This window comes from Tachypleus tridentatus, chromosome 2 (genome assembly GCF_004210375.1).
Source record: "Tachypleus tridentatus isolate NWPU-2018 chromosome 2, ASM421037v1, whole genome shotgun sequence".
In the NCBI taxonomy this organism is placed as follows: domain Eukaryota; kingdom Metazoa; phylum Arthropoda; class Merostomata; order Xiphosura; family Limulidae; genus Tachypleus; species Tachypleus tridentatus.
This window is the reverse complement of record NC_134826.1, coordinates 45570984-45585819: the sequence shown is the minus strand read 5'-3', so window position 1 is coordinate 45585819 and position 14836 is coordinate 45570984. Positions and strand designations below refer to the sequence as shown.

At 30.6% G+C, this 14836-nt stretch overlaps 1 protein-coding gene across 1 annotated transcript in view; it reads left to right on the top strand.

Annotated features, from left to right (window-relative positions):
- LOC143242535 (uncharacterized) overlaps positions 1 to 14836 on the top strand; it is a 97796-nt gene that overhangs the window by 76079 nt on the left and 6881 nt on the right. Inside the window, exons 16-27 of the mRNA XM_076485959.1 lie at positions 1503 to 1704; positions 2554 to 2707; positions 3701 to 3904; positions 4383 to 4617; positions 5768 to 5984; positions 7762 to 7966; positions 8827 to 9066; positions 10917 to 11055; positions 12345 to 12504; positions 13499 to 13653; positions 14272 to 14350; positions 14466 to 14770. Of these exons, the coding sequence (XP_076342074.1) occupies positions 1503 to 1704; positions 2554 to 2707; positions 3701 to 3904; positions 4383 to 4617; positions 5768 to 5984; positions 7762 to 7966; positions 8827 to 9066; positions 10917 to 11055; positions 12345 to 12504; positions 13499 to 13653; positions 14272 to 14350; positions 14466 to 14770 (2295 nt within the window). The remainder of the gene's footprint in view (positions 1 to 1502; positions 1705 to 2553; positions 2708 to 3700; positions 3905 to 4382; positions 4618 to 5767; positions 5985 to 7761; positions 7967 to 8826; positions 9067 to 10916; positions 11056 to 12344; positions 12505 to 13498; positions 13654 to 14271; positions 14351 to 14465; positions 14771 to 14836) is intronic.

The following is a 14836-nucleotide window of genomic DNA, read 5'->3' as shown; positions in this document are numbered from 1 at the left end:
GTTGAAATTATTACTGTATTGAGAAGTTTAACAGTCATATTGTACTAGGAATCCACAGGGTAACAGAGTTCTGAGTTAGTTCTGTACTGATAATGGTAACAGATTTTAAGTTATTACTTTATATAGAATGAGAAAGGTAACGTTTTTTTTAGATTGTTACTTTACACAGAATGAGAAGGGTAACATGTTTTTTAGATTGTTACTTTACACAGAATGAGAAGGGTAACATGTTTTTCAGATTGTCACTTTACACAGAATGAGAAGGGTAACATGTTTTTTTAGATTGTCACTTTACACAGAATGAGAAGGGTAACATGTTTTTTTAGATTGTCACTTTACACAGAATGAGAAGGGTAACATGTTTTTTTAGATTGTCACTTTACACAGAATGAGAAGGGTAACATGTTTTTTTAGATTGTCACTTTACACAGAATGAGAAGGGTAACATGTTTTTTTAGATTGTCACTTTACACAGAATGAGAAGGGTAACATGTTTTTTTAGATTGTCACTTTACACAGAATGAGAAGGGTAACATGTTTTTTTAGATTGTCACTTTACACAGAATGAGAAGGGTAACATGTTTTTTAGATTGTCACTTTACACAGAATGAGAAGGGTAACATGTTTTTTTAGATTTTCACTTTACACAGAATGAGAAGGGTAACATGTTTTTTTAGATTGTCACTTTACACAGAATGAGGAGGGTAACATGTTTTTGGCTGTTAGTGTACTCAGTAGAGCTTACTGATTAGCTTGATCAATTAATGTTATATAAAATAAACCAATAATTTATTATTGTTATTAATGTTGTTAAATAACTAATAATAATTATTACTGTTCATAATTATTCCAAGCAATAGAAGTGTTGCCATTATGATTTATTACTGTTATTATTACTTCATTCAAGGTTGTTTAACTTAATAAGTTAATGTTACAATTCAAGAAAACAATAAATTAATCAAAATTAATATTTCCCATTAGTACTCTTTCCATTTATTCCAAAGATTTAAGTCTCGTGGGAGTAATTTATTACTTGATTAGAAAATTCCACTAACTGTCAAGTTCTAGTGCTGAAAAGTGCAGAAGAACTTTTAAGTTTATTACACTAATGAGAACAATAACATATTTTTAGATTGTTAATATAAAGAGATGAATAATATATTTTCAAATTATTACTATACTGAGAAGGTGACATAGTTTTATATTGTTAATGTACTGAGAAGGGTAACATAGTGTTTAGCTTAAGAATAAATGTAATTGGCTAAATGTGAATAAACTTTAGATACTAAATATAATATAACTAAGTGTAAGCTTCCTGCAGGTAACTTGACAATACAAAAATGTCTATTGTGATTGTACGTTGGCTTCTGGGATGAACCCATAAAATTATTCTGAATAATTAATCATTAAGTAATAGATATAATAAGACATTTTGTGATGTGTACATTTGAATAAAGATATTATGGCTTCAGCTGAAATGTCAAAGAATTCTTTATTTGTAGTTCTTGCATGAATGGGGGAACTTGTATAGATGGAATCAATACATATACCTGCCACTGTGCTGCTGGATACACAGGATCAAACTGCCAATTCCACATTAATGAATGTGATTCGAGCCCTTGTAAGAATGGAGCAACCTGTGTTGACCATGTAGGATATTATACATGTCACTGTCCGTTTGGTTATATAGGATTGCAGTGTGAGGTAAAACAAACTTGAACATTTTTTTCTCTCCATTTTCTAATAGATTAGAAGTGAAATTATCCTAGATTTTCCAATACTGTTTTTCTAATCATCAAATTCAATTACTAAACATGGAACTGGTTACTTTTACATAAATCTAATTTCAACTGAGTAATGATTAGTTTTTGGAGGGTCAAGGGCAAAGTTTAAGGTCACAGCAATATCAGAAAATCACAAAAAATTCTTATCTGTTAACATTGGGACTGATTTTTTTGCTCTATTTTTTGCTTTTTAACTCAGACAAAAACGATCAGTTTTTGATTAAACTTGGTATACTTATGTAGATTATTACTTTTTGTTGTCCTGCTAAAAATGGTTCATATCCATATAGAAGTACAATGTAAAATAAAACATGGTCCAAGTCCATTGATAATGAATGATAGATGGACATCTTCATATTCTTTGAGAGCTGAACATGATTAATGCTGTGTAGCAGAGGTATGTGCTCTACTGAGTGCCCCTCTAGTATTCTATATGTTTTGGAAAAGTTGTTGAAGATTTCCAGAAAGCTGAGACCTACTTTTAGTAGTTCTATGCAAAAAATGTTAATGCTGTGATAAAGTTTTTATTTCAATTAACTTGTGCACAAGTGCCATTTAATTGTAGTTGAGATAAACATTTTGCATTTAGTGAACATTGGTCTTGTGTATTTTATTTGTGTACATTTTATATTTTGTGACATGAAATCCAAGCTATCTTTCAGGGACATTTCTAAGCATATATTAGGCTTAACAAGAGTTTGTAGTAATATGCTCAACACAGTTCTTGCTTATCCATAACAAATGACATATGTTTTTTTTTGCATTTCAGGATGTTGTTGACTGGTGTAGTACAATGCCATGTATGAACGAGGCTACATGTAAGCAGAACAAAAACACGTACCAGTGTATGTGTCAGCCTGGATGGACTGGAATTCTCTGTGATGTGTCGATGGTGTCGTGCTCAGATGCTGCATTTCAAAAAAGTATGTTAGTTGTTATTTTTGGTTACTGAATTCTGAATTTTTTGTATGCATGCATCGACTCCTGTTTATTTATTTTACTTAATACAAACATTATATTAAAATACAGTTGATTGTTTCATATCTTTACTGAATTCTACTGGTTTACTGAATATAAAACTATCTTAATATTTTTAATTGCTTCACATATTCTGAGTCCTTATTGTTTACTTTTAATGAATACATTACAGTATCCTAAAATTGTTAATTGTTTTTCATTTGCACTGAATCCTAGTTGTTTACATTACTGAATATAATAAAATATCGTAATGCATTGTTGAATTCAGAAAAATTGTCATACTTTAATTAGACATAATATCTCTGCATTGAGTGGATAGCATAACAAATTTTTGAAAACTAGAAAGGTTAATGAGGCTTTCTATGTGAAAACTTTCACTAAAATAGAGATGGCAGATGTTTATGTGCCATCAATAAATCATAACTTACCTCAACACATCCTCACCAAACTCGTGATAGAGCAAGTGACACCAATTCTTATTCTGACCTGAAAATTGGAAGCTTCTGAAGCATAGTATCTTTAGTTTTATGTCTATTAAAACTCTTTTTCAAAGACATTTTGCCATCATTTTAAACCATTTGGCTGTTCATGTTAATTTCAGGTTTAAAGTCTTTTGGAAATGATTTTGAAATACTTTGCTGCAGGTTTAGTAAAATAGACAAATAATATAGTTATGTATTGAGCTATAGTTCAGGAATGTGAATATCGTTTCTTTCAGTTGTTTTAAAAACATTGCAATTAGTTGTTAGTGTGTATGTTTGTGTTGTGAAAGGAAAGCCAAATTGGGCTATCTGTTGTGTCCATTGAAGGGATTTGATCCCCTGAGTTTAGCATAGTATCCCTATAGACTTACTATTGCCTCACTGGGGATCATTAACTATTAGACACTGCTGTTATCAAATAGCTGAATTTGAATTTGTTTTTTTTGTGCACTGTAGGAATTGAAGTCAGCGACTTGTGTCACAATGGTGGCACCTGTGAAAACATTGGGAATAGTCACCGCTGTCACTGTCCGAAAGGATATGAAGGAAGCTACTGTCAACATGAAATTAATGAATGTGTGTCACAACCATGCCAAAATGGTGCAACATGTCATGACTTGATTGGACAGTATAGATGTGATTGTCTTCCTGGTTTTCAGGGTAAGTTTTTATTAAGCAGAAACAAAAATGCCACCAGAAAGTTGCATGCTTCTTGTCAGTACATATGTATGTATTTCTTGTTTTCTGAAGAAAAAAAAAAGAAAACAATATAATTTTATCCAAACTTATTCAGAGTTTAAAAATACATATTTAGATTCATTATAAATACTTTTGTTTTCTAAACACACACTTAGGTTCATTGTAAACATGTCTAGGTTCAGTGTATAAACAAATCTAGGTTCAGTATACTTTTATTTTCATCAAAACACATATATACACACACATCTATATCTAGGTTCATTGTAACTACCTGATTTTCTAAATACACCTTTAGGCTCAGATTAACTACTTTTGCTTTTGTATGTTTTTTAAAATGTTTGAGTTTTTTTTTACAGTTAAATTAATGAACAGTTATTGCTAAATTGTAAGCATTATTTTTTTAAAATGAAAAACAAAAGGATTTATATTTATTCTTTAGGTTTGAATTGTGAATTCAATATCAATGATTGTGACCCAAATCCTTGCCGTAATGGAGGAACTTGCCATGACCTAGTCAATAGTTTTATGTGCTCCTGTCCTCATGGAACAGTGGGTATTCTGTGTGAGATCAATGTGAATGAGTGTTTTGAGGGAGCTTGTCATCATGGAGGATCTTGTATTGATAAGGTTGGAGGCTATGAATGTGAGTGCCCTCCAGGATTTGTAGGGCCAAGGTATGAAGTATTTGATATCTCACAAGGTGATAGTAAAACAGTAATTATGTTTTCCTATGAATCTAGTTAATAAATTGAAATGTTTAAAGAAAATAACATATCTGTTAAAAATAACGTTTGTGTTCTTTTTTCCAGTACTCACCACTGTATTTTATGTATTTTTTAGCTGAGGGTTTGATTGTATTTTGTATTGGATAATTTTTTTTTCTAATTATTCTAGTGTCACTTAAACTTAGGTCAGATAATATGTGTCCTAAATTGTCACCAGAATATTATCTGTCATTTTAAGTATGAGAGGTAAAGACAAACATTATTTCTAATAGCATTTCAAATACTGAAGTGAAACTTCATATTTTTCTTTTTAGCAATATTTTAGAAGCTGAAAACATCTGATATTTTTGAGCAGACATAACATCTTTGGTTACTGGTTATTTAAAGTTTCCTCATTTTGACTTGTCCTGATACATGGTATTATTTAACAGTTATCATTAAATGTATTAGGTTGAGGAATAATTCGTGAGCGTTTTTAAATAATTTCATTCAAGCATTACATGCAAGACTATACAATACTTCAATGCATGAACACATTACACCCAAAACATTTATCATGATACTTTATTTCATGTAATACCTAGGTATACAGTATGCATTGTTGTAAACGAAATTGCAAGAAATTAAATGCGAAAAGCAGATGGTGTCGAAAATGCTCAATTTTGTCCACTTAACATTCCATTTAATGAGCTGAAAATGAAAGCAAAATTAAAGACATATGAAAATCAAACACACCATCTATTAGAGCAAAAAATTATCTACCAAATGACATGAAATATTTTGCGAAAGCATTTCATTTATGAATATATTTTTTAACTTGAAAAAACGCTCATGAATTATTCCTCAACCCAATACATTGCCTGAGATTTACTCCCTGCTTAAAAAAGGGTGATTATTCAATGTTTTATTCTCTGTCTAGGACTTAGGCTGTAGGAAACACCTGACAGCTTTATTTATGTATATTTTGGAATATATTTTTATAAGATTAATCTGCAGATGTCATGTTCAACTCCTGATATAGTGTATGAGAACTATTTTTAGATATAATACATATTTAAATATACTTAAAGTGATTTAAAAGTAAACATTTGATTATCAGGTGTGAAGGTGATGTGAACGAATGTCTCTCTAATCCTTGTGGCAATCCTGGTACACAGGACTGTGTACAGTTGGTGAATGATTATCGCTGTGATTGCAAGCCTGGTTATATGGGTCGACAGTGTGAAAGCAAGGTTGACATCTGTGCGTCCAATCCGTGTTTAAATGGTGGAATATGTACTAGTCGAGAAGGTAGTCCTCACTGTATTTGTCCTGTTGTAAGTATATTACTCCTATATTTTAAATATATTTAACCAAAAAATAAGTCTTATTAATTATAGTGAAAACAGTAAAATGCCTGTTCTTTCATAAAAGGTTGTTGTTTATGAATATTGTATTTTGAGGAATAAAATTGCTCTGAATTTTTGGCTAGTTCTGTCAAAAAGGGTAATATGTATTAGGATGTACAGAAATAAATATTGGAACTCTCACGATGACATGTAGAAGTTGAATATTGAGTCACTTACCATTGGGTTAATCCAATGTTTGTTGCTTACACTGTGTCTTAATTGTCTGCTGTTTCAACTCTACTCATAGTAAGTTTTGCAACCCCCAAGGCAGCATGGACAAGAAGGACTTTTGTCTGATTTTCCTCTATGACTTCAAACTTCGACAAAAAGTTACTGAAATTACACGGAACATTAACCAGGTATTGGGCCATGGATCTGTTACTGAACATACAATTCAATGTGGGTTCTAAAGGTTTCAACATGGAGATGAAATTCTTGAAGACCACAAAAGTCATGGAAGGAAGCCATCCTTAGATACAAACACATTAAGGGAAGCAGTTGAGACAGACCCTTGCACAACAGTACATGAGCTTGCAGAAAAGTTAGGCACAAGCAAATCAAGTGTTTCCAACCACCTGATTGGTTGGAAACCTGATTGGTTTGTCATTAGAAATATGGAAAAATTGGATAAATGGGTTCTGCATGAGCTTATTGAACATCAACAAAATCAGGGTTATGAGACGTGTCAAGGATGATGCTCCAAAAATTGAACAAATTGGAAATCGAGGTTTCATTTTTCCAAACACTTTGACACCTTTTTTAGCAATAAATGCTTTCAAAACCAGGCAGCTGCAGAAGAAGCTTTGAGGGAGTTTATTGACAATAGAAACTCTAATTTCTACAGCAGGGGCATAAACAGCATTGTTATATGTTAGTAAAAGTGTATTGAAGCAAATGGTGCTTACTTTGATTGAAGCATGTTTTACAACACTAGTTTATACTTTTCCAAACTTCACAACTCAAAAACGACATTTATGTCTGAACAACTTAATATTTGAAGATAATTTTTTAAAACAAAACCACAGTCTAGAATCTACTTATCAGCTGATGAATACTAAATAATAGTTAAGTTTGTTAGACTTGGTAATTAACATCTGACAAAACAAAGCTTTCTAAAGTTAGGTAAAACTTGCCTGCTCAGAATTTCCAGTGGATCAGCATGCATATGATACATTTTAAGAAGTTAAATGTGTTATTCTAATCAAATAGTTTTTGCTTATACATAACAGACATTCATGATACTGTCTATTATAAATTTCAATGTATCATAACACACCAAAAATTAAATTTTAGGGTCTTGTTTGTCTATGAAGATTGTAAGATCATTCAAATATAGTACAAGTACTGAATTTGATGGAAATTCAAATTATGAAACTACTTGAGTCATAAAAAGAATAAATGAAATAAGAGTTATAAGGAGACTAAGCTACATAAATTTGGATAAATCTAGACAATGCTGAAAATGAGCAAAGAAATTTAAAATTCTATAAAATTTGGCATCAGAAGGTTTTGTAATAATTTCTAGTTTTGTATTACCATATTACAGACATGTTTAGCTGTAAGTCAGAACTGTTTATGAATTAATGTGATGGAAGAAATGAGACTGTACTGGTACTAAAACTCAACTAAACGATATAATAGAGACTTTATTATTAAAATAAGGCTTAACCCTAACCGATTTTTTTTTCTTGTATTTTGTATGTAGGGATACTGGGGAGAAAACTGCAGCAATACTAATACAACATGTGCTAGTAGCCCCTGTAAGAATGGAGGTCATTGTCGATCTCATCGTGGAGGGTACACCTGTATCTGTCCTCAAGGGACCAGTGGCGAACATTGTGATGTTGATGTTTTTGACGAGTGCACGTCATCACCTTGTTTGAATGAGGGAAGCTGCATTGATAGGATTGGTAAGTTCACTTTCTTTGCTGATTAGTTAGATAATAACAGGTATTCAGTGTTAATAATAAAACCCATACTTTAAAAGATAAGCCTATAGATTTGCAACACTAAAATCAGGGTGTTTGAATTCTCCTCGGTGAACACATTCTGATGCAGCTTTGCAATAAGATATATAACATACACACTTTATAATATATAACACTGATTTCCCAATTTAGTTCTCAGAATTTTAACCTCAAAATTATTATTAAATACTTCTGGTTATGCCCAAATGAAGCTTGTTTTTCCTCTCAAGTGATATGATTGGAACTTTGAACAGTAAGTAAATGGCAAAAGATTCCCAAAATAACACCTAAATAATATTTCACCCATTAGGCCAGGAGTTTTATATTAAATATTCCTGCAAGCCTGACAGGTTAAAAGCCTAAATTAAGCCTTTAAGTATGCTAAAATCCTGCATTATTTTGTAGTCCTTGATACGTGCTGTCATATTAAATGTATAATTTGTTGACTAACTCATTCTTGTAAGGTTATATTCACAGACAGGACATTTTGAACTTCTAGCAGAATATAAGGGGGAAAGAAAACCTTGTGTACCTATGTCACAAAAACATTCTTGTGTTTTAGAAATTTGAAAAAATCTATTAATTTGTTTATGTTAAATTCACTGATGTTCTGTTTGTCTGTGCTACCTATGTTTAATAGTCTTTTGTTTAAACTGAATTAATTCAAGAAAGTTGACCAGTCTGGATATATTAACACATAGATATTAAGATTAAGTTTCTAATATCATTTTGGTAAATACATTAAACTGATACTTGAAGACATTAATGCTTTCTGCTGATATTTTGCTTCTTTTTTACCTCAGGTAAATTTGAGTGTGATTGTCCACCAAGCTGGAATGGGTTTCGCTGTGAAAGTTTTGATCCAGTCTTTAAAGGGGGGATTGGGACAGTTGTCTCTTCAGGTGGAAACCTCCAAAAGTCCTTAGAGGAAGAGAAAAAGGCATGTACTTTTAACAAGTGCAAGTTGAAAGCTAGAGATCTTCACTGTGATGAGGAGTGTAATAGTTTGGCCTGTAATTTTGATGGAGGAGATTGCTCTTTAGGTAAGTGATTAAAGAAACAAATCTTATGTTGCATTTGTTAAAGTACCAATCTAAGGCAAATTTTTAGATAATGCCTTGTTTAACCTTATGTGTGAATTATACAGCTACACAAAATTTATGATATTTTATTAATATGTATGATACACTGAGAAAGATTCAAAGTGTAACACTTCCTTATTTTTGTATGCCATTTTCTTAAAAGCTACGGTCAAAGAGTTCTCAAGTGTTTAATACATTTTGATTAGTTTTCTCTTAAATTCAACTTACTGTAGGATGATTATGAAAGCTACTAAATAAGACAATGAATTGTTTTTAATTCTAACTTTCACACAAGTTAAAATTTTTTTTTGTAAAACATTTAAAACAGTTGTTAAAAAATGTGTAACTTGATATTATCTTCTGTACCAAAAAAGGTTTTTTGTAATATTAGAGCATAAAGAACAGTTGGAGCATGATGAATTTTCAATACAAAAATGAGTGAAAATAGGCTTTTAAAACTTCCTATTTCAGAAACACAAATATTATCATTTTTTCTTTCAAACACTTGAATAAATGAAAATTTAACTTGCATGCCCTCGTAAAGACCTTAATTTGGCTATAACTTCTAAGTTATAAACTATTGATTTATCATAAACTTTTTAATCTTTTTAACTACAAGTTTAATACAAAAATAATACTTTTTAAAATTCCTAAACAGAAATGAGGGAACATCCACAAATAAAAATAGAACGATAAAAAATAATTTACCATGCAAGAACCACCTCTGAGAACTGCTTGTAAATTGTATGTATTAATGCAGTGTTATAATTTTAATCATGTAAGCATTGTTCAACTGAAATCAATCATAAGTTCATAATAACTGCTCTTCTTCAAGTCAAAATATTTTTATTGTAAAACTGTGTAATACTCATTGAGCATATATATATTTAATACTTGTTACGTATTATAATTTATCTCAATTGAGTCTCTGATCTATTATGTCACATATTACAATTTCAAATAGCTGGAAATTTTAATTTTAATTTAGAAGTCAATTGAATGCTGATATGTATCAGATTTATATTTGCCAACAAGATTGATATACAAACAACAGTGCAATTTATAATAATGGTCATTATTAATAATGATTTATATACAAAAGTTTTACATATTTACAAACAATACTGAGTTTTCTCTATGGTCTGAAATTGAATATTTTATTGATGAACAAATGTTGATGCACAGGCACAATTCACTTGATAGGAAGCGAGCTAGCTCTATTTTTGGTTGGCTTCAGGTGGTTTACAAACTGACTTTTCACTGAAGAATATATCTAATGCCCTCGTAGAAATACTAGCATATAAAGTTAATTCTGTGATGTTGAATAGTTTGTAATGTTTAAAATGTATAAACCTTCCTGGTCAAGTATCTGTAGTTTTATGATTAATGAGCATTCATCACAGTTATATCTTCCAAGATATATAGTATACTAACTGTAGCAAACTAACAGTATTCTGAAAACTACCTCTTGATGTGCTCCTTAATAAACTTCAGGCAAGGTTCTCAAAAATTCAGTTTTCAACAATGTAAACCATATATTGTTGATTCTTACACTTGAAAATCTTCTAGAAATTTAGAGAATAGGCAGGGCTTTTTGCAATACACATTTAACAATATAAGTTATAAGCATTTCTAAATATATATTAAATTAAAACATGCATAGATATTAAGATAAATATATATTAGTAAATCCCTTACATACTTTTGCACTTAAAACCCATACAGTGGCTTATATATATGTGTTAAAACAAGGAAGACAAAAATAGATAAAACATTTAAATTTACAGAAAAACACCTCTTTTTGTTTATAGGAATCAATCCTTGGGAAAATTGTACAGCAGCTATCAACTGTTGGGATGTGTTCCGTAACGAGGAATGTAACATAGAGTGTAACAATATTGAATGTCTCTTTGATGGCTTTGATTGCACTCAAAATCTTCCACCATGCAAGTACGTACAGTTTACGAGAGAATGTTTTTCTAAACCAAGTTTCATATAATTTCTGCTATGTTTAGCTTAATGGAAATAATTTTTTAAAGCATGTTTTTAGATTTTTTGTACCTCTTTAAAACTTTCAGACCCATTGCTGAGCCTAATTGAAATTATTACTCTAGGTATTTTCTTTAACCTGTTCAGTGCCATAGACGAGATAACTCGTCCAAGCCGATCGGTAACACAGTGCCACAGACGAGTTAATTCATTCTCAATAATACCCAACTTCAACGCTAGATATCAGCACCATACATGCATTTGACCTACTTAGAAATTGTTTCACTTTCGATTCAAAATGGCCTCACGAAAAAATTTACAAAATGAAGAAGCAATAGAGTTGTATTGTAGCAGCTGAAATACTTGGCAGTCAATAGGTTAATCTTGTGAAAGAACATATTTTTAACAAAATTTAAATTTAATAATGTACCAACTCTTGGGCATTTTATGTCTGTTGCTAATTTATGAAAGGTAAACTTTATTGCATTTCTTTATGGTATATTTTTTAAATTAATATTTTCAAAGGAATCACTTAATGTATTACATCGATTCATTTGATATGTACACGGATTTCACATTTTCTATGAATTTTCAAATAAGAGGAAACATATTAAATACCCTAGGTCTCATAAAAGTAAACATGTTTGGAATTTATTCTAATTTATTCCACAAAGTTTATTTTGGAACTTTTGTTTTAATGAAGAGCAGTGTTACTTACACTGACTATATTAAAGCATGACAACCCAGATTAAACCTTTCAGTATCTTTAGTTTACCATCATCATACTGCTAATGATAATAAACCAAATACTGTGACATGTTGTTCTTTTATATCTCTTTGAACTTGTACGTTTTGTGTGGGTAATATTATGAAGATTTAGTTTTTACAAAGAAAATTATTAAAGAAATGGAAAACAAAGTATGAATGTATTCATAGATCATCCTGAAAATTGTAACTTGACAACAAAATCTAACAAATTAGAACTTGATTGAATAGGTTTCCATATAAAAAATTATCTTCTTTTCATGGCATACGAAGAAAAGTAAATGGAGATGACATCATGTGGTTATTATTATATGTCTGTGAATTCGATATTTATTCAGTGTTGGAGTCATACCTTTATTTATATATATTTAGTTTTATATAAGGTATTCTTAAGATTTCTACAGGATTGACTAACTGTGCATCAAATGAAACAATCTTTTATCTCTAAGATTTCTTGCTCTAATTTTCACATTGACTAATTTCAGTGAAATGTATGATAGTTACTGTCATATGAATTACGCTAATGGAAAGTGTGACTATGGATGTAATAACGAAGAGTGTAATTGGGATGGTTTGGATTGTGAAGAGGACAAACCTCAGTTAGCAAATGGTGAAATGGTCATCACTCTTTTGATAGACTTGCAAGTATGTTTGTACATTATTTCATTTAAGGTTTAAAAAACAACATAAGAGAAAATGTCAACAATTAGTTTAATATAAAGTATTTAGTGTTTCTTGTAAATGAATATACGTTTCCTTAATGTATACCACATAATGTTGAAATTTGTATTGTTTTCATTTTTCCATTCTATTGATATCATTATTAGTATGATATATCAACTGGATTAATATAGCTACTAATACAGTGTCACTGAACTGCATTAACACAGTTATTAATGTGGCATATCTCAAGTGAATTAAATGTTGTTATTAATATCATTTATCTGAACAGGATAAACTGAATTAATGTGGTTATTAATAGGGTATGTTAAATGGATCAACATAGTTGTTAATATAGTATATCTCATCTGGATTCTTTGACTAACCCAAGCATAGTTCCTAATACTTTTGTAAATCGAAATAAACTATTTTTGAGAAAAAGCTGTTCATAAGATAATGTTTTTCATTGTTTTAAGATATGTGTAATATGATCTTTTAAAAATATCTGTATGTTAAATTGTCATGAGTCCAATTGAACTGGTTCATAGCTATCCACTCAGCTATAATATATCCATTCAGTATTTCTTTTTTAAGAAATCTTTTATATGATTTTGATATATTGTTTATTTCCAAAGATATGATGTTAATTTGAACGTAAACAAGAGTAAAACTATAGCAAAAAGTATTGTTTGAGAAAATTTTTAAAGATTTTTTTGTGGATATTATTACTGTGTATCATTCACAACAAAACTCCATTGGTGTGCTTAGGAGTAATCTATAGCTTTAAAAGATTTTTTCATAATTTTGTAAAAAAAAGTTTGTTTTTAAAAATTATACATTGCTGAAATACATGGTTTTACTGTAAAATATAATTTGCTTTGATAATGCTATTGTTCGTTATGGTTTTGTGTATTTAAACATATCATAAATTATTTGACACTGAAGTGTTGTAAAGGAAATTTATTTATATTGTCTTTAGGATTTTGAAACTACCGTCTTATCCTTCCTGAGGGAAATTGGCCGTGTTCTGCGAACAAATTTAAAAATTAAAACAAATGATAAAGGAGATCAGATGATTTATCCTTGGAAACCTAAAGACCCAGACAGTTTCCCACGGCATCGTGGACAAAATGGGTAAGTTCAAATAGCTACGTCTTGTAGCCTATACCTTAAAGAATGCTTCATTGCTTGACAAGTTTTACTTGCATTTTTGAGTGGAAAAGTTGTATTAACAATAAGAGCTGTCTGAAGAAAACATTGCATGAAATTTAAAACAGAATAAAAAAAATCATATATTTAAGTAATACATGTAATAATGTTTGCTGTGTACTCATTGACCATGATTAGCTAAAACTAATTAATGGAAGAATGATATTCATTTGTGTGGATGCACAAGAACAAAAGTTTCTTGTAAGAGAATAAAATGATATATTTATTACAAATTATTTAATCCTATGTGTGGAGAATTTGTAAGTTGATTTCAACCATTTCTGTATAGCTTCACATGAGGGTTTACACAAGCACACAGGGGAAGTGTGTTAATATTATAGTTCTGATCTGACTTTGCTGTGGGAAGTTGATGATAATTATGCAGCAGTTAAAGATGTTTTGTTAATAACTTTATTCTGAAATTTGAGCAACATTTAAATTTATATGAAAAACTGTTTTTGACAGAACTTGGGAATTGCTAACATTTGGTAAATTATGATGGTTGAATATATCTTAACGTTTCTTTTGTTGTCGTGCTACCAGGATTGAAGTTCATCTGGAAATTGATAATCGAAGATGTCTGAAGTCAACATACAGTGAATGTTTCCAGTCAGCAGCAGAGGTAAGTGATTAGAATATTGTAAAGAATTATGCAATTAATTTTTTTATTTCTGTTTTCTGTGAGAATTAGTAAAATATTGAGATGTTTGTAAACTAAAAGGGAACTTTTTTTACAGGCTGCACGGTTCCTCGCTGCCTCTCATTCTCGTCACTCCTTGGACACAGCTTTTCAGATTGAACAGATCCGAAGTTCGGATGAATTGCAGGAGACTCGTGGTCCTGATGTTACTTATCCAAACATGGTTTACATTGTTATTGGGGTGATTGTCATAATTTTACTTGGACTACTTCTCGGCGTACTGGTTACGGCACAAAGGAAACGAGCACATGGTATAACCTGGTTTCCTGAGGGATTTTTTAGGACCAGTAGTGGTCAGAGACGACAGTCACGACGCCGAGGACCGGACGGACAAGAGATGAGGTATAGTTAGTGATACTACAATGAAATAGAGGTAGAGAAATAAGCAGACATACAGAGGTGTATGTA